Below are 17,715 nucleotides of genomic sequence, written 5' to 3' on the forward strand. Positions count from 1 at the left end.
TTTATATATCATGCATATGTTCTGTTCAACATGATGTGTCGCTTGACTATCTACTACTAGTTGCTTAGTCACTTGGTTACCTGGTAAGGAAGCTCAAGCATCATTTAAGTTTCCTTATTTGGCTTGTATAGTGCCAGTCACTCATTTTTTGCCAAACGTTCACCAATATTAACATTGTTCTCACAACTTTTCGGCCATGACACGATGCCTGTATACGTTACAGCGCACGCTTATCGAGCAATTACGGGTCAGCTTTTCGGTCTGGAGATTTGAGTACTGAAGTCTTGTGCTTTCAGAAGGGTTTCGGTTTTTACCAGATGAGTAACTTCATCGCGTTACGCATGAGCCACCATTATTGTATCTAGCGGTTTCTCGGACACCTAAACCTCCATCTCACCGCGTTTGAAAACCTCTGGAGAACCTCTGACTGTCTGGGTGACATTGATCACAAAAGGCTTCGCATGACTTCAGTACACTGCATTGCAAGATAATACATTTACGAACATGTTGTTTATTATGTCCACCACCTGGACCACTCAGAGTGCTCATGCGTAAGTTTTTGTTCGTAAAGCTTCGAAAGATTAATCTGCCATTTAGCCTGCAAAAGCCTGAACTCGTCACGGTGTCGCCAAATGAATGAGACTGACTCACGATGCCAGCAACGAGTTTCCATTCACTGCGAGGCAAGGTCTAGGTGAGTATTTCGAATATGTGCATTGTCCGGACACAGACCGCTCGCAAGGATTGCATATAATCCAACCCATATGTCTGCATAGAATTTAGTTCACGGCGAAGGAAAGAGATCTTGGTTCACTCACAATTCTGCTTCATTGCTAGAAACTGCATATTCTTTTAGTCAGTTTGGTACTGCGCGTCTGAGAAGGGATCTCTTACGAAGCTTATGACAAGTACTGCAACTAGGCTCAACATAACTTCAGTCTAAACACGCCAGAATCATCGTCTTTCCTCATACCTGGTTATCAGACCGGTTTCTACAGAATGATTGATCGGATGTGAGTCATCCGGAAAAATGAGCGCAGTACTCACCAATAGTCCACAGAACCAAACGGTCAATCATGTTCGTGGTCCTGCAAAAGTATTACAGCGGCACGAGTTGGAAGTAATGTAGCTTGCCTTGGATATTCCGACCACTGCTTCTTCAAGTACCACGCCATGGACAAGGTGAGCATCAAATCACAGAGCACACGCGAAGTGAGCGCAAGCGTGATCGACATGTTTTGATCAATTTCGAACATCGCAACGCTTGTTGTTTTGAAAGCTTGCACCGTGATCACAAGGGAGACAACCTGAGCTATTACACAGAGCACCAGGGAGAGAAAGGGAAGAAGAAGTTTTTTCGACACCTTCCATAGTCGAAAAACAAAGTACGACTAGGTGCAGGTGAGTATCACTATCAATTTCGACGAGGAATCTTACTTCAACGAGTGCCCCTGTAATCCCGGTGAAGAGGATAGTTGCGGCAGCTGCCAATGGGAGTATCTGAAGTTTCGAAGGGTCGTCGTATGCGCTGACAGCAGTGTTCCATAGTGTCGCCGATACGCACATTACATGCGCAATTTGTGTTGCGCTACATAATTTGGCTGGTCTGGACAGGGAGTGATGACGTATAAGCCACTTACAAGACTGCTGCTACCTGGTATGATCGCATCAAGTCAGTGATTCGTGTCTCATGCCAGTTTCACTGACCGTGAACTTAATCGCTCGATGGTCGTTGGCGAAATTCGCATAATACACATAAGTCTGGATGACGAGACAGCCGAAGAGGCAGGTGTCAACGAGTGTACCCAACACCACCGGTCCAACGATGATGGACGCATTGAATGCTGCAACTTCAAATGACAAGGAGGTGCTAGAATCGGTAGCATCCATGATGCGAGGTGGTATCCTGTCCACTTTCCTGACCCGTATTAAATCGCCCGTTCATTTCATCCTCTCGGCGCCAAGAGTTAATGCAGGTTACTTTGAACTTACGCCGCCGAGTGCAACGGAAAGTAGATGGTCTAGATTCTAGTTCAGTGATAATATTGTCTGGCGACTCATTCACTTACGTCTTTCAGCACTCACTGTGCTCGCTGTACTCTGGTCAGTAAACCTGTTTTGTGTGAGTGCTCGTGTCGTTTATATATACTGACATTAAGACTCTTGCTCTAGAGCATGACGGATCCGGATCACTTTGACCGTAACAGATAGACCTTAAGCAGCGGCTTGTCCTGGTTCCTTAAGCTAACGGGTACATCTTGGATAACCGACTCGACGGCCAAGGCTTGGGACCGAGCAGCCACCGATACTCATTGAAGTGATATTCGTAGCGAGTTTGACAACTCAAGCTACCAAGATTCTATTACCTTGTAATGTAGACATCTTTTTGAGTTTTAACAGAAACAACGACATCTTATAATCAGATACGAGCCAGCCGCTGGAGGCCTAATGCCTCGTGCAGTCAGTTGTCACCAGATAACTTGAAGAAGGAGAACCCATGCAACAATGCAGTGTTGACTCCTTGAAAGAGAATAATAATAATTGGCTCTTCGCCTACATTTATTGATATTCCTGTGCGTGCATCCAAATCGGCGAATGAAATTGGTTGACAGCTTCATCATATAACGCATGAATTGCCGTTGTCGTCACTAATCTAGTTTCTCGAACCTAAGCTTCACCTTCATCGTATTTAAAAACACCTGGAACACTTCCGACTGTCTGCGTGACATTGATCACCACAGACTTCGCACGACTTCAGTAAGCCACATTGCAAGGCGACACATCACATCCACGAACCTCGGTTTTACCGCTACGCCCACCAGCTGAACTACTCAGAGTGTTCATGTTGAAACTTGTGTTCGGCACGCTTCGGAGGATCAATCTGCCGTTAAGCCTACAACCGCGTGAGTGCGGTGCCAAATTAGTCAAGAAAGCTCACGATGCAAGTAACGAGTTCGCATTCACTGAGACCCAAAGACTAGGTAAGTGTTTCGAATATGTGCATTTTGCGGACACAGACCAGTAGCAAGGTTTGCATATATTGAAACCCATATGTCTGGAAAATGTTCACTTTGTGGCGAAGAAGATATCCCGGTTCACTCACAATTCTGCTTCATTGCTAGGAACTACTCTTTCAGAATCAGTCCAGTACTATACCTCTAGGAAAGGATCTCTTACGAAGCTCATGATAAAGGCCACAACCAGGCTCAACATAACATCAGCTCCAACACGCCAGGATGGTCTTGCCACATACCTAGTTATAAGGCCAGTTTCTGCGAGGTAATTCAAAGGATGAGTCGTATCTGCCAGAAAAGTGCACAGTGCTCACCGAGAGTCCACAGAACCCAACGGTCAATCATGGCTGTTGTCCTGTAAACCATTACGACGGAACGAATTGGAAGTAATGTAACGTGCCTTGAAAATGTCGACGACCGTTGCTTCCTCAGGTACCATACCATGGACAGGGTAAGTGTCAACTCACAAACCAGACGCGAGGTGAGTGAAAGCGTGATCAGTCTGTTTTCATCAATTTCGAATGTCACAAGGTTTGTCATGGCGAAAGCTTTCACTGTCATCACGAGCGCGATAGACTGAGCCAATAAACAGAGTGCCAGCGAGACAAGGGGCAAAGCAAGTGTTTTCGAAAGCTTCCACAACCGAAACACGAAGGATGACTACATACATGCTAGTCAGAATCTCTATCAAATTCGATGAATGATCTTACCTCTACCAGTGCCCCTGTAATTGCAGTGAAGAGGATCGCTGCATCTGCTCCCTGTGGGAAGACTAACAGCGTCAGAGGGTTGCCATAGCCGCTGACAGCAGCCTTCCATAGTGTCGCTGATACACAAATCACGTGTGCAATCTGCGATGCGCTGTGCAATTTGATTGGCTCGGGTAGAGCAGGAGAAAAGCTACATAAGCCACTTACAGGATGGCTGCTACCTGGAAACATGGTGTTCAGTCAGCGACTTGTGTTCTAAATCCACATACTAGGTTCACTGACCGTAAGCTTCATCATTCGATGATCGTTGGGGAAATTTGCATAATAGATATAAATTTGAACGATGAGACCGCCGAAGAGGCAGGCATTGACGAGCGCACCCAACACCACCGGTCCAATCATGATGTATGCATTGAATGGAGGTAGTGCGTTCTGTAGGGCAGTTGGGGGGCTGGGATTGGTGACATTCATGATGCAATGTGTTAACTTGGTCCACTTTCGCAAGTCGTATTAAATGGCCTGTCCACGTCTTCCATTTGGCGCCACAGTTGATGCAGGCTGTCCAGTTTAAACCTATGCCTTCCATCACAAAGGAATTAACCTCGATATGGTTCGGCGATAATGCTATCCGACTCTCATGGACATCACTTCAGGTACGATCCATATCTCGACACCCACTTGAATCGTTGTACACCGGCCGACAAATATATCCGGTCGGCGCGTTCATCTCGTGTGTTCATAGACATAGACCGACATCGAGACTCTGAACATGTCAGATGGCCTGGTCACTTGGACGATAATAAATGAACTTCAGGTCGTGGTTTAAATTTAGTATATGGATAGTGACATTGTCGTCCTGGCAGTTCCCAGCAGTTCCCCGCCCTAGTGGGAATATCATAACCAACTTCAATGCACATATATTTAGTTCACTACGTACCTCTTTATAGTACGGTAGACAAACCAGATAACGAAATATCCGCCAATAGGGCCCCCGACCCGAAGGGAAAAAACGACCCCGAGGTCGAGAATCCTCGTCGAAATGAGTTTCATGGTGAGTCGAGGAGCCCGAGCTACCCAGGATTCAGCGCCAAATATATAACACAATATACATGAAAGGCAGGTTCATGCGATTAACACGCGATAGGCCATGCTGTGACCATGAATGTTCTACAGAGGTCACTGGTAACATGATGCACCTCCAAAACATATAACATCAAGGATGCTTTTGATCCCACGGAGCAGCCCATCCGAGATTGGCTGTTCGTTGCGGCATAGATACCTAAGCATTCCTGTGGCATCGCGAGTCGTGACATCTAGTCGCCTAGAACGACAACCAGCGGGATAATTACCCGTGACTTCAAAATTGCCCAATAATAACAAAAATAGCCGCGAACCTCAGGGTAGATTATAGATCACTGAAAGTTTAAGGGGATGTCACTGTCAGCAAATATTGCAAACAACACATTAATATTATAACACCTAGCATGCATGGACGATAAGGCTGGAATTTCAGTAGAAAAATGTACACATATTACATCCCTTGCAACGTCCGATGTTGTTGACACAGTATAATGCTGGGTGAATCAAATGATTTCAAGCAACATATCCAGGCGGAGTATCCGCATATGAATTCGAAGCTCCCGGTGCGGAACCGGATGACGTATACGCAGCTATTCATCACAAGCACATTAGAAAAATCGATGTTATCTGGAATGAGTACTCACGCAAGTTCTCGTCATCCTCCATGGCCGCCTGTCTCTTCATATAAACGACTCTTTCGCGCGTCTTCCCCAAGAGGCTCACGAACTCAAACAACCCCCTGTCATAAAACCGGATCTCGACGCTCGTACCGTCTGTAAGTCCACCACCCGGTGAGGGCTTGATATCAAGCACCACAAAGTTAGCGCCGAAGTAAGGCTGTTCGAATTTGCTAGATAGGATTGCGTCCAGCGGTATCGATAGCGATTCGAATGACGGCTTGGTCTTTCCCACTTTGGGTGCTATGAAGATGAGCTAGTGCACATCGAATTAGTTCGGTTTTAGAGACATTGATGTTGGGAGGGAGAGATGAACATACTCGTGTGTTCGTCAGCCAGAGCTTCCCTCTCTCCCTCATCATCTTCACTCCACCATTGCCCCCGGTGGCAGCAGCGCCCGAAGGTGGCGCGTCGGGTATGGTCAAGGAGAACTCCACTTGGGAATCACGATCTATGGACATGATGGTGGTCTCATCACGCAAGGGTATAGGTTGGTGTCCCGCATCCAGCATCGTCCAATTGAGCGCCATGATAGAGATGTTGTTGCCGCAGCTGAGCGAGTTAACCAGATTTGAGCAGCCAATTTGGATGTCCTTCTACACAAAATGGTTGAGAATGAAAAGACGTCATGGCTACCTAGCGCAATGGTAGCGCGTTTGGCTTCGACTGCCAGCGGCACCAAAAGGTTGCAGGTTCGAGTCCTGCGGTGGTCATTTTTTATTGTTTATCTTGTGCTTATCTAGCTCACGTGACCCTGACGCGTTTGTCGCGATGAGGCTTGCAGCTTAAACATACTTTCTACTTACCACAACGCCTGGACAGGGTGGTCATTACTCACATCGGCCGGACGCGCCATGGCCACCATGCTACTCTCTCAGCACTCATCTAATCCTCTTGAAGTCGGTTCTTCTGATGTTCGTAACAAAGCTTACCACGAGGAGTATGTCTCAGCACAGAATACAAATGGTGCCTTCACCCCCACCTCCGAAGACGGTCACAATGGTTTCGACAGGCCAGAGATGGTCCAGTATCACAATCATCTTGCACGCCTTTATTCGAAACAAGGCGTTGTGCCCTCTACTATCAAGCGAAAGCGTCCGAATCACCCAGACGAGCTCCCAGTCGTGGATTTCGACGAGAGCATGGAGAGCGTTGATGATATGAACTTTGAAGCTCCACATGATATGGGCACCCTCGACGACGATGACGACGACGACGACGACCCTGATGAAGATGCCGGCGCGGATGGCGAGACGGATGAAGAAAAGACATTATACCTCAAACCACCGGAAGAACAACAGGAGATCCAGCTAGAAATTTCCAATCTCAACAGTGCTGTTCCGTCGTTATCAGAAGACTACACCATCGTCGACCGCCTTGGCACAGGGACATTCTCCTCCGTATACAAGGCTATAGATCTGGCCTATCATTACAAATGGGACAACACTGCGTGGCATGCTTGCCATCCTCCCATATCCTCTGCACATTACCAATCAGCTCCTTATCCTCCTGGTACCAAAGTCTTTGTTGCCATCAAAAGAATATATGTCACAAGTAATCCAGAGCGAATACGAAATGAGATCTCGATCATGGAAGACTGTAGGGGATGCCGTCATACTTCTCAGCTTATCACCGCATTCCGACACCAGGATCAGGTAGTCGCTATCATGCCATATACCCGCAATGAGGATTTCCGAGTGGGTACACCGGTTCATATATGGAAGACATTTTAACATTAGTTCAGGAATTCTACAAAGATTTATCTATGGCTGGTGTCAAAGCATACTTTCGATGTATGTTCCGTGCGTTACGCGATATCCATGCCAGGGGTATCATACATCGGGACGTTAAACCTGCCAACTTTTTGTATGATCCTCGAACAGGCATAGGTGCCCTGTGCGACTTTGGGCTTGCAAGTGTGAGCAGTGAGACATGCGCTTCAGGTACATTTCATAACACAATGTTTCAGAGAATGGATGGATCTACGCCGGCGCACGGTGCATGCTTACATACCTCTGCTACACGGGAGCATCCTCACGGCAAGATAAGAGGTCGGAATGACTATGATGTCGACCTCCTAAAGAAGATGCAGAGGGAAGCCCGACAGAAAAGCTCGTGGCCAAGCGATCGTGTTGGTTATCCTGACAAAGATACGAGGTGAGCTTTCTTCCCCAAGTAGTTCGTCGACTGACCCTGCAAACCAGAGCGCCCTCGAAAGCAAACAGGGCAGGCACGAGAGGCTTCAGGGCCCCTGAAGTCCTTCTAAAGTGCAGTCAGCAAACCGGTGGTACGGCATGTCATTTTTAGTCCAACGCGCTGGCTGAACGCGTGGTGCCCAGCCATTGATATTTGGTCTGCTGGCATGATCCTTCTCTTCTTCCTCACGGAAAAATTCCCTCTTCTACAGTCCAGTGATGATATGGAAGCTCTCATGGAAATAGCTACCATTATCGGACGACAGAAAATGGAGAAAACTGCGATCCTGCATAGTAACTATCACGTTTGATTTAAAATTTTGAGCTAACGAGTACTGTACAGGTCGAACATTTGCGACAAATGTGCCTTCGATATCACAAGAAGGCATAAGCTGGCGCGAGTTCGTTGAAAAACAAAATCCTAACATTTTCAAACCTTTTACGCCAGACCCTCGATACTACCCCTACAATAACTACGATACACATTCCCCTGGAGGACGCAACTATCCGCCTCCGTCATCATCTTCATCGTACAGCTACAGACAGACCAGTTCCTCTCGGTCACGCTCTACCACCCCCACGCGTGCGAGTACACCAGCACCCCCAACAGCTGATTCGCACCGAGCCGACGTCGAAGCCGCGCTTTCTCTTCTTGCGGAGGTAATGCATCCCGAGTCAACACGGCGCATTACTCCGCGGGGAGCACTATATCACCCGTTCCTTGCAGATCCATCGGAGCCCGAAGACGATGACCTATTCCCACACCCGTTTGGCGATGGCGTATGTGGGAAGTGGCATTACGTGGATGAAGGAACGGATGAGCAGTGTGTAATTATTTTAGATGAGGGGGAGCAAAAGGGGAGGCGAGTGATGTCTGGGGAGGGTATAGCTATAGGAAGGTGGCCGTGTGAGTTCCATAGGAGCGAGTATTATGAGGAGTAAGAAGAGGATGTAGAATTATTTGTGACTTTATTGGCAACAAAAATACATTGACCACCGCAGGACTCGAACCTGCAACCTTTTGGTGCCGCTGGCAATCGAAGCCAAACGCGCTACCATTGCGCCAGGTAGCCATGTGTTTGGGTTGATTGCGTGGCTGTATTAGATACGAACGAACGACCATGTCAACAACATAAAGGTTTGTGTTCCCCGAGCTGCCGCATCGCCAGTGTTGCTCATGTCTTGGAGAGCAGCGTAAAGTCAAGCCTCCCCATGAACATTCAAGACGAATTTCGTTTTTGGTTTCTCGCCTTACTCAAAGACCCCTTGTTTCTTCAAATAACCCCGCTTGCCGTTTTCGTTTTATTCCCGCTTATTGTCCTGCTCTCCGTCCAAGCAGTACTTAATAGCCTTGGATCCCCATCAGCCACCTGGCGGCTAGCTATGGTGTTTGAGAGCTTTTCGCTCAGCTTTCCATGGAATTGGTCATCATCCTCCGGGACCCAACAAGAAACTAAAAAACTCAAGAAGAAAGCGTTACGCAGTCGTAGTGAACAGATCGAGCTTAACGGACATGCAAGACCACGTATGTACTTCTTCTCATGTGATACTCCAATTGTTGCTAGACATCAGTTCTAGAGCACAAAAATGATGTCCATGATGGCTATTACCCCGGTCTTGTCAATATATCCGGAACGTACTGTTTCATGAACTCAACTATGCAGGTAAGGTACTCAGTTCGAATCATAATTCTCCCATTCACACTAGTGCAATTAGGCTATGGCCTCCTTGTCCTATTTACACCCTTATCTCTCATACACGCAAGCCAAGGCTATTCAACTTGATGTGCCATCACCTGTCGTAGACGCCCTCTTAGCTTTGCTCCAAGGTGCGTGTCATTGTACAGCACAACAACTGCGTATTTAACAGGCATATCTATAGATCTCAACACACCTCGGACTGCCTATCATTCAATTCGTCCACTCGACATGATTACCACCCTCGTCAATCACTCCAGAAGCAGACACAACTCCCTCTTTTCCTCTCGAGAACATCAAGACGCACAGGAATTATTCCAACTCGTCTCCGAATGCATCAAGAAGGAAGTAGCTGCAGTCGATAATGAAGGCCAACGGGATCGTGGTCTAGGTGGACTCTCTCAAGTCCGCAATGACATTAACAAAGAGATTGGGAAGAGTGTGTTCGACGGACTCACAGCAAACAGGCGCAGCTGCGTCGAGTGCGGCTACACAGAAGCAGTCATGCACTTTGCTTTCGACAGCTGGCAACTTGCTGTGCCTCGATATGCTGTATGTTGTTTCTTGATTAGGTCATTAATATACTTAACTCGCACAGGCCAGCTGTCACTTGGAGGATTGTCTTGCGGAGTACACTAAGCTCGAGATGCTGAACGACTGCATATGTCGCAAATGTTCGATGAAGGCCACGCATCAGAAGCTTAGGCAAGAAGCAGACCGGTTGGCAGCAGCAGTGAACGCAGACCCTACCGCCTCTATATCGAAGAAGAAGCGGGTGAAGGACGCCAGAAAACTAGAACTCAGGGTACAGTCTGCCTTAGATCATGGTCGACTAGAAGAGGACGTCAAGGGCGTCAAGATGGAGAAAGTGTTCAGCAGAGCATCGACAAAGCAAGCCATGATCGCAAGAGTAAGTCTGAGCTTTTTATGTGCCCCCGAGTATCTTAGACGTTCTACAGCCACCTCAAGTTCTCGCACTACATCTCAATCGATCCCTCAGCTACGGCCACTATGCTGCTAAGAACACAGTTCGCATTCTGTTTCCCGAATTCCTAGATCTCACACCATTTACAACTTCTGGCAATCTCTCCACCAAACCCTCTGTTCCCATCTCGTCACAACCTCCCCTACTCCCTCGTTCCACAACCCCCACGCCGGCAACATATGCTGTACAAAGAATCATATACCGTCTTTCTGCTGTTGTGTGTCACTATGGTCAGCATTCCTTCGGTCACTACGTTTGTTACCGGCGCAAACCCCGGCCTGTATCCTACGGGTCACGACGCTTCGCACCACCAAGACTCGCCGACCCACTTGGCTGCGACTGTGAAAAGTGCCAACGCTATGGGCCCGTGCGCGACGACGACGAAGCCGTGGACTCCATGTACCGCCTTGGCCGGGGATGGCTACGGATCAGTGACGACTCAGTGAAGGAATGCGGAATAGAGACAGTGGTGCAGGAGGGTTCTGGGGCGTTTATGCTCTACTACGAGCGCGTGGTACAGTCGCGCCCTGGCATTTACCCACATCACAACTCACCACGAAGCTCAGAGGAGACACTCAAGCCGCGCGTGAACGGGTCAGCGACATCGGTTGCAAGCTTGGATGGGGATGTTGTAGAGAGTAGGGGAAGAGGTGTGATGGGTCCCAGAGTTGTGAGGAGCGTAGTGGCTGGGAGAAGAAGTGTTTCGGCTGCGCGACGGGACCAGGAGCCTCTATCTGCATCGACTCCGTCTCTAATAAATGGAAGCGCTGTCCCTTTGGAAGCAAATCTGTCGCGGGTTTCTCTGTCAAGCTCATCTACCAATTCGTCTTCCTCTCTCTGGGCATCAGCACCGGACATCATGCATCAGCGTACGTCATCTTCGTCTTCATCCCTTACCGCTCGTCCACTAGGATCTCGCCATCCCAAATCCCCTCAACTTACGCACCCCTCACCTGTTGTCGACCAGAAAGCATGACCGCTTTTCTGTAACCCCCATATCATATAACTTGTTTATTATGCTCGTGTATCTTTAGCATAGCCTAGCCTGCTACAGGTTGAGATTTTCACTAACTTACTTAGTCATGTGTGTTGGTACTCCTCGTCGACTAGACTCATGTTATCTAACAATGCATATCCGTCCCTAATAACGCGCAGTGGACAATAGCGAAATGTCCACAATGAATTTTCTGAATATTTCTCGCGGGACCCGCGATTGCCGCCACGTCACATAATGTTTAGTAGAATAATATCTGCGCTTACGCAAATCAGATTGTGAGAAGACAGCGGCTGATCTATGCAAGGTTATGCCATTTCTTGTCATGGTCATCCAAAGTACATGTGACCTAATGTGCCGATATCAAAACACCTCTGGTCATCATCGTAATTCCATCAATTGAATAAAAAGCAACCTCCGCCATGCCCAGCACCGCGTCCACCAGTGGCCACCACGAGCTATGTATCGTATTGAGCGTCGCCCCATGACCGAACCAAGAACCAAGAGCCATGACCATGTCGATTTGGCCGGGGGTAGATACTTATACTTAGATAATACAAAATTCGACAGTCCAAATCAAGGAGAGAAATGGGGCCGGGTGAAATACGATCACCAGTAGATTCGGCGCTCAATGGTGCGCTGTTTTGCGACGACAGGTCGGGTGTAGGAGACTGTTCTCCTAACGCGGGTGACGGTGGGGTACCTGTGATTCATGTTGCGTTAGATAGTGGATTTGGGGTGAGAAATGTGCCAGCTGTACCATGCTTGGTAGATTTCGCTTGAGGCTTCGAGTTGGACTTCGAGGATTTGTCGGCCCTGTGAGGTGGGATGAGCTATGATGCATTTTTATTGTGGGAGTCGGGGCTTACAGCGAAGTCGACACGAGAGCCAACGACGAGGCCCTCTTGACGACCGTAGCGGTCGTGGTTAACGGCGACGATGTCGCCAGGCTACAAAAAAGTATCGTTAGAGCTTGTTTGGCACTGGGAAAAAGCGAAAAATTCACCGTGATATCGCCGCTGATAGGGAGCGATGCATACTCCTCGTAGATGGCCATAGTGTCGGCGACGGTGGGCGGGATATGTAGGAGAAAAGGTGGGTCTGGAAGAATACAAGGCTTGCAAGGATGGGAGAATTAAATAGACAAAAGGGTGGGATTTTATAGACTAGATGCCCGGTCAACGACCTCCGGAAAAGGCGAGGCACGAGGCAGCCCAGGGAATTTGCAAACGCCTCGTTTCTTCTTGTTCCTTGCTGCCGAGTTAAGTCCGGGATGCCGGATTCACGTAAATTGCAGGAATCGACTTATTCCATTATGCTCAGTAGCCGTACTCATTGTTGTCGTCGTATCCACAGTCATGGACGCTGAGATACGCTGATGACATGGATGCTTCCGCGGCATCAGATCAACACAATGGACAAATGACAGGCCGTGCTCCTCAAGATAAAACGCAAGGACAAGGATACAAATGTATGTATGAATTGTTAGCTACAATTGACGAGTCTAGAGTAGATATAGAGCGTGCCTTAGCTCTTGGGCTTTATCTGGGCACGGGGAAATGCATATGTATATATGATCCAGCGTGCCAACGGCGTTGATCAGGACGCATTGATGAATCTGTCTCGCAGCTTCACAAACCACCGACGGATGATATCTCGAAGCCTCAAAAGGTAGGCCGTAGAAGCATCGGCGTCCACAGAAGACTCGACTTCAGATGGTGGTGAGGCACCAGACCTGCCATGTATCTCTCTTCTTCTCTCCGATATCCCACGCAGAATGTCATCCCCACAATCCTGATACGCCTTGGCTAATTCGGCCTCTCGAGAATAATATGGGCGGCGCACAGAATATGGCGCAAGGGCATTGTATTTACGCACCAAAGAATTCAATTCAGCAACGGCTGTATCGTGATAAGAGCGCTCTCGTCCTTCCCACTCGCGGTCGCGCAATGATGTCACACTGCCCAGCGATAATGAAGGCAACATAGTCACTGGTTGCAACATTGTTAAAGTCCGAATTGCGCGCCTTGTCCACGACTGCCGCAGGACGTCGCGAAATGAGTTCACTGCAGTCTCCAGCTCTGTGATATTAGACTGAAGTGGTAAACTTGAAGATCTCACCGATATGGTATAAGTCACCCACCAATTTGGACCTCGACCCATGGTGGAGCTGCCCCGTTCCTTTGAACAATCCGGTTCATAAGGAACTCCTCTCTCGCAATGAAAGGGTTGTGCTCGTCGCTCAATCTAACCATAGGCTGGCCTCGCCCTTTGATTTTGTCAAAATGTCCAGCAGCTTGAGCTTTCTATCTTGAGGTGTAAGTACAAAATCATTCCGAGCAAGTGACAGAGCCAACCTGTATCTTGTCCTCTATCAAGGCCTGCCAGCCCCTCATACTGACAGGGTTTCGACGAGCAGCGTGTTGCCCCTCACTGTTCTTCAGGCCCAAGCGATAATCCAATGTCGACTCTCTAGCTCTTGTCAGTCGTCCTGCTTGCTCTTTTCGTCTGGCAAGCTCCCTCTCCGTCTTTCTAGTGCGTTCGTCTGCCACAGGGTGAACGCCAGGTGCACGTGCGGATGTAGGTGTGAGGTTGCCGAATTTGATGGACACGGATGTATGAGAAGGGGCCTTGTAAGTAGTATGCCATGGCTTATGGCCATCTATAGAAGGAAGCAAAGGTTTGTTTGAAAGTTCCTGCCACGCTTGGGCAGGCTGTTCGACAACATATGCATCTGTGTGCATCTTCGGCGGCACCTCCTTCAGCTTCATGTCAGCTGTCCTGATAGGCCCCGAGCGCAAAGGCTTGTACTTGTCGACGAGCATGCGCAGCACAGCATCCTGTATAGATTCTTCGCCTGTCCAGTCTTCATCCTGGCTCTGTAGCCGAGGAATGTTGGAAATGTTTGGTTTAGGGCTTTGAGCTTCTTCTGCTTCCTCCCGTTCTGCATCCGCAAACAGCTTTTCGCTCGCGCGCTGGTAGTTTTCCGCACGTGTGGCAGAGAAACTATGAAACCATCTTCGCGTTCGGCGTGATGCCTGGAGAAGGCTCGATAAGCGGTTTGTCATGAACGATGAATCAGAGGGGTTGTTTGGCTCAGTTTACACATGTACCTTTTGAGTGAGCACATCGTCAGATCGCTGTACTCAGATTCTGCCTTCGCGTCTCACATCAATCACCTCTCTATGCAGAGCTCCTTGGACCCAAGTTATCCTCTTCTTGCTTGCTCTTCACGCAGAAGCATTCAGGATTTGTAGCCTTCTGTCTTTCACATCTCGTTTGTCCTCTTCATTTGGGTTGAGTCCGTCACCTTCCTGTTCCGATATCCATTTCTTTGGCTCTTGATGCGTCCTCGGGGGTTCCGGTTAATACTTAGCCGAAGCTGAGCGTTGATCACTCCCACTTTCAAGTTTCCATACAGGTTTAGCCTGATGATGGCTTTCATTGTGCCCACACATCTGTGTGTATTTCATAAATAACTTACCCGTTCCTGTGACAAAATCAAGAAGCTTGTTGCATGATGAACGATGCCAAAGTTTTGCTGGCGCTTACACCACCCAGTCACCGTTCCTACAATGGCCAATTACTATGACTTCAATGAACGTGGCTGAATGATTAGCGCCGCCTCGAGGCTTATGGTTGAGGGTATTCGGAAGCTTGTTATTTAAATTGTGGTTCTACCGAGTATTCTCCCTCTAAATCTTGCATCCATTTCCCTCAGGCTAATCCCAATCTTTGACTGTTCGCAATGACCGAAGACCGCAGGCAGAAACCTGTTCCAGAACCCTCTGAGTCCAGAGAAACAACTGCTGGCGAAAGCGGCTCGGTATGTGCCCTCTTGAGATCACTGTCGATGAGCGCTAATAAGTTGTCATCGTCGCTACCTCTGATGCATCCTTTATCCAGAGCCAGCCCCGTAGCGGATTCCGTCAGGCCCTGCGAAAATTTAAGAACAATGTGACTAAAAAAGTTCCTGTACGTCAACCCGAATGTTGAGGGAGCTAGAATATAGCTGATATTGTGCAGAAACGCTTCAAGCATTCCCGCTACCAAACCCCTGCTGTCCAGAATGCCGATCATGAAGGTGCTTCATCCAATCGGAATATTGATGTAGGTGATCATTATTTTGGTCTTAAACTTGTCTGAGGTCCACCCAGGATGCGTCGCGTCTGCATCCCCCCGATATCGACGGTGGCAGGCCCGCCACATCTGAGAATCTCAGTGGGTGTGTGAACCAAAGAACGTCTAGAGAACCTGCTTCGACGGTACTTAGGCCAAACAATCTGGTTTTCATCTCTAAATTTATTCTGGTGGTCTTGCAGGTTCTCGACGCCCCTGCTGGTGTGGAAGACATTCCTGATTCCCAACCAGCTGATGCTGAACTTCAGGATGCCCGTGAACGTACGGAAAGTATGAGACTACTCAGGGGACATGTCACTTCTGTGGCATCCGCAGCCGGGAATGGCCCAAAAGATCTCGAGGCCGCAGATAAATCCCAGACCACATATCTTCAACCGCTCAGAATTTTTGACACTGTCATTGGAGATCTTGCGAATGTATGTGCCACTCTCCTATGTTGGAAGCGAGCTAATTAAGTTGCATAGGTACATCCTTACGCAAAGGTAGTGCTTGGTATGCTGTCTGCTGCATCCAAAGTACGTGCGGTTTCGCCTTCCTGTTCAGCAGTTGTTGACTCTATGTAGATTATTCTCGCTCAAACGGAACACAACCAATCGGTACAATCTCTTCTCAAGAAATTGGAAGAAGTTTACCATTTCATGTCACAAGGCGACACTCTTGGCCAGATTTCATCCAAGCGCAATATCGCAGGACGGATTGCCCAGCAGACTCAAGAATGCGCATGTTTCATCAGGGATTACTCGGAGAAAAGGAGCTCTTGTGAGTCGTTGAGCTATTGCACTTCTACATCGTGAATTTTATACTGTTGCCACAGGGAAGAGACTCGGGAAAAATGCTGTCTCGGAGACGGATGATTTGATTACACGGTACAACAAGGTTTTGAATGAGCTTATGCGGCAATTTTGGGACCAAGCTATCCAGGACATAGCTGATCTTGTCCGGTGTACGAGTAAGGATTTGAACGTGCTTCTGACTTTGCATCCACTCATGCCCCTTCAGGTGACAAACCGAGTGACAAACTGGATCTCAGCGGTATGCCTTATGCAACGGGCGCGGGACTTGATATCACGAAACAATGCCTACCAGGGACGCGCACGGAGATTCTCTCCCAGATTACCGAATGGATCAACAACAGCGGAGATACCGCTCAGCGTGTGCTGTGGCTATCTGGCCCTGCAGGCACGGGAAAATCAGTTATCGCTCACACAGTCGCTAACTGGTTCAACGACTTGGGAGGGCTTGGTTCATGTTTCTGCTTCGACCAGGACCTTAAAGCCGAGAAGCGTCATGAAAAAGTCTTCTCCACTATTGCTCGCGACCTCGCCGGCCGTGATCCAGAGATGAGACGAACATTGGCAGACACAGTCAAAAATATAAATGCGCTCAAGAATACGACAGATATCATCCAGCAGTGGCGCAAGCTGTTTATGGAACCGCTGAAGAAGTTATTTAGGTCGAATGTCGGGCCTGTTTTAATTGTCATCGAAGCGCTGGATGAGAGCGGCGGAAGGGAGACACGGGATGACCTTCTTCGCATACTTGCCAATACACTGGAGATCGAAGGTCTTCCCAAAATCACCGAACTCCCTCCCAACTTTCGGATTCTCGTTACCTCTCGCCCGCTTCATGATATTGATTCTGAATTTCGGGATGCTCCACATATTCAACGGTTATCCATGGACAACATTCCAGAAGAAGTCTCGAAGAGAGACAGTCGCACTTTTGTGTCTCACGAGCTGAAAAAGGTGTCTGACCTTGGGGACAAAGAGTTTGGAGGTCTCGCTGACAAGGCTGGTGGACTATTCGAGTGGGCACGTCTTGCATGCAAATATATCCAGGAAACTCCTGGTTCACGGGCAATCGAACGCTTCAATGCTGTCATGTCCCACGATCACGGAGAGCGGAAAGACTCGTTGTATGGCATGTATAGCTTCATTTTAGGAGAAAACATGCGGAAGGGCAGACATACCACAGAAGCTGGTTATCAGCAAGCGCTAGCAAGGTTTCATTCCGTGATGGGACAAATACTTGGCTCAGCCGAACCCCTCCCTCTAGATGCCCTGAATGCCATGCGCCACCATTTTTCTGACCAAAGCGAGCATTATGACGTGCAAGTCGTGGTAGAACATATGGGGTCCCTGCTGAGCAGCACCACCAACTCATCTAGCCCCATCCGACCCCTTCACGCATCCTTCCGCGAATTCCTGACAGACAAATCATCCA

At 48.4% G+C, this 17,715-nt stretch overlaps 8 protein-coding genes and 2 non-coding genes across 10 annotated transcripts; 3 read left to right on the forward strand and 7 right to left on the reverse strand.

Annotated features, from left to right (window-relative positions):
- Window positions 1–193: 193 nt before the first annotated feature.
- On the reverse strand, window positions 194–1,080 carry BJ212DRAFT_1358071 (uncharacterized protein). The gene is made up of 7 exons (XM_041335799.1): window positions 1,048–1,080; window positions 974–992; window positions 895–911; window positions 819–840; window positions 733–768; window positions 652–676; window positions 194–598 (listed from the first exon to the last, which is right to left on the reverse strand). Exons 4-7 carry the CDS (start codon window positions 829–831, stop codon window positions 394–396), a joined length of 279 nt encoding a protein of 92 aa, XP_041192626.1. The 5' UTR covers window positions 832–840; window positions 895–911; window positions 974–992; window positions 1,048–1,080; the 3' UTR covers window positions 194–393.
- On the reverse strand, window positions 779–2,095 carry BJ212DRAFT_1358074 (uncharacterized protein). The gene is made up of 4 exons (XM_041335800.1): window positions 2,070–2,095; window positions 1,708–2,021; window positions 1,641–1,654; window positions 779–1,588 (listed from the first exon to the last, which is right to left on the reverse strand). Exons 2-4 carry the CDS (start codon window positions 1,888–1,890, stop codon window positions 1,243–1,245), a joined length of 543 nt encoding a protein of 180 aa, XP_041192627.1. The 5' UTR covers window positions 1,891–2,021; window positions 2,070–2,095; the 3' UTR covers window positions 779–1,242.
- Window positions 2,096–2,596: 501 nt separating this feature from the next.
- On the reverse strand, window positions 2,597–4,334 carry BJ212DRAFT_237216 (uncharacterized protein). The gene is made up of 12 exons (XM_041342719.1): window positions 4,007–4,334; window positions 3,932–3,945; window positions 3,725–3,875; window positions 3,415–3,674; window positions 3,329–3,369; window positions 3,254–3,272; window positions 3,178–3,205; window positions 3,104–3,125; window positions 3,020–3,055; window positions 2,939–2,963; window positions 2,797–2,893; window positions 2,597–2,742 (listed from the first exon to the last, which is right to left on the reverse strand). Exons 1-12 carry the CDS (start codon window positions 4,193–4,195, stop codon window positions 2,668–2,670), a joined length of 957 nt encoding a protein of 318 aa, XP_041192628.1. The 5' UTR covers window positions 4,196–4,334; the 3' UTR covers window positions 2,597–2,667.
- Window positions 4,335–5,317: 983 nt separating this feature from the next.
- BJ212DRAFT_1272913 (uncharacterized protein) lies at window positions 5,318–6,011 on the reverse strand (the record flags this gene model as incomplete). The annotated part of the gene is made up of 3 exons (XM_041331052.1): window positions 5,318–5,394; window positions 5,449–5,737; window positions 5,802–6,011. The coding sequence occupies 3 exons, from the start codon at window positions 6,009–6,011 to the stop codon at window positions 5,318–5,320; spliced, it is 576 nt and encodes a 191-aa protein (XP_041192629.1).
- A 100-nt stretch (window positions 6,012–6,111) lies between these two features.
- BJ212DRAFT_t66 lies at window positions 6,112–6,194 on the forward strand. Its single transcript has one exon. It is a non-coding gene; the product is annotated as a tRNA-Arg (tRNA).
- Window positions 6,195–6,623: 429 nt separating this feature from the next.
- Window positions 6,624–8,618, forward strand: BJ212DRAFT_1272849 (kinase-like domain-containing protein; the record flags this gene model as incomplete). The annotated part of the gene is made up of 7 exons (XM_041331047.1): window positions 6,624–7,178; window positions 7,226–7,399; window positions 7,451–7,638; window positions 7,686–7,768; window positions 7,821–7,970; window positions 8,020–8,191; window positions 8,267–8,618. 7 exons carry the CDS (start codon window positions 6,624–6,626, stop codon window positions 8,616–8,618), a joined length of 1,674 nt encoding a protein of 557 aa, XP_041192630.1.
- Window positions 8,619–8,666: 48 nt separating this feature from the next.
- On the reverse strand, window positions 8,667–8,749 carry BJ212DRAFT_t69. The gene has a single exon. It is a non-coding gene; the product is annotated as a tRNA-Arg (tRNA).
- Window positions 8,750–9,059: 310 nt separating this feature from the next.
- BJ212DRAFT_1272748 (uncharacterized protein) lies at window positions 9,060–11,334 on the forward strand (the record flags this gene model as incomplete). Its single annotated transcript, XM_041331034.1, has 6 exons — window positions 9,060–9,201; window positions 9,249–9,340; window positions 9,393–9,504; window positions 9,558–9,925; window positions 9,972–10,283; window positions 10,333–11,334. The coding sequence occupies 6 exons, from the start codon at window positions 9,060–9,062 to the stop codon at window positions 11,332–11,334; spliced, it is 2,028 nt and encodes a 675-aa protein (XP_041192631.1).
- Window positions 11,335–11,961: 627 nt separating this feature from the next.
- On the reverse strand, window positions 11,962–12,409 carry BJ212DRAFT_1481463 (uncharacterized protein; the record flags this gene model as incomplete). The annotated part of the gene is made up of 4 exons (XM_041340255.1): window positions 11,962–12,055; window positions 12,113–12,168; window positions 12,222–12,302; window positions 12,359–12,409. The coding sequence occupies 4 exons, from the start codon at window positions 12,407–12,409 to the stop codon at window positions 11,962–11,964; spliced, it is 282 nt and encodes a 93-aa protein (XP_041192632.1).
- A 542-nt stretch (window positions 12,410–12,951) lies between these two features.
- BJ212DRAFT_1300156 (uncharacterized protein) lies at window positions 12,952–14,420 on the reverse strand (the record flags this gene model as incomplete). The annotated part of the gene is made up of 3 exons (XM_041332958.1): window positions 12,952–13,433; window positions 13,496–13,658; window positions 13,710–14,420. The coding sequence occupies 3 exons, from the start codon at window positions 14,418–14,420 to the stop codon at window positions 12,952–12,954; spliced, it is 1,356 nt and encodes a 451-aa protein (XP_041192633.1).
- Window positions 14,421–17,715: the final 3,295 nt, after the last annotated feature.

The sequence above is a fragment of the Suillus subaureus genome (assembly GCF_016647635.1).
Source record: "Suillus subaureus strain MN1 chromosome Unknown BJ212scaffold_18, whole genome shotgun sequence".
In the NCBI taxonomy this organism is placed as follows: domain Eukaryota; kingdom Fungi; phylum Basidiomycota; class Agaricomycetes; order Boletales; family Suillaceae; genus Suillus; species Suillus subaureus.

Coding starts and splice junctions, on each gene's coding strand:
- BJ212DRAFT_1358071 (XM_041335799.1), bottom strand. Junction 677..732: donor ATATGCAATCCTTGCGAGCG/GTCTGTGTCCGG, acceptor CTTGCCTCGCAG/TGAATGGAAACTCGTTGCTG. Junction 599..651: donor GGAAACTCGTTGCTGGCATC/GTGAGTCAGTCT, acceptor AGGCTTTTGCAG/GCTAAATGGCAGATTAATCT.
- BJ212DRAFT_1358074 (XM_041335800.1), bottom strand. CDS start 1,890: ATGGATGCTACCGATTCTAGCACCTCCTTGTCATTTGAAGTTGCAGCA.
- BJ212DRAFT_237216 (XM_041342719.1), bottom strand. CDS start 4,195: ATGAATGTCACCAATCCCAGCCCCCCAACTGCCCTACAGAACGCACTA. Junction 3,675..3,724: donor TTACAGGGGCACTGGTAGAG/GTAAGATCATTC, acceptor GCATGTATGTAG/TCATCCTTCGTGTTTCGGTT. Junction 3,126..3,177: donor TGGCCTTTATCATGAGCTTC/GTAAGAGATCCT, acceptor CTGAAAGAGTAG/TTCCTAGCAATGAAGCAGAA.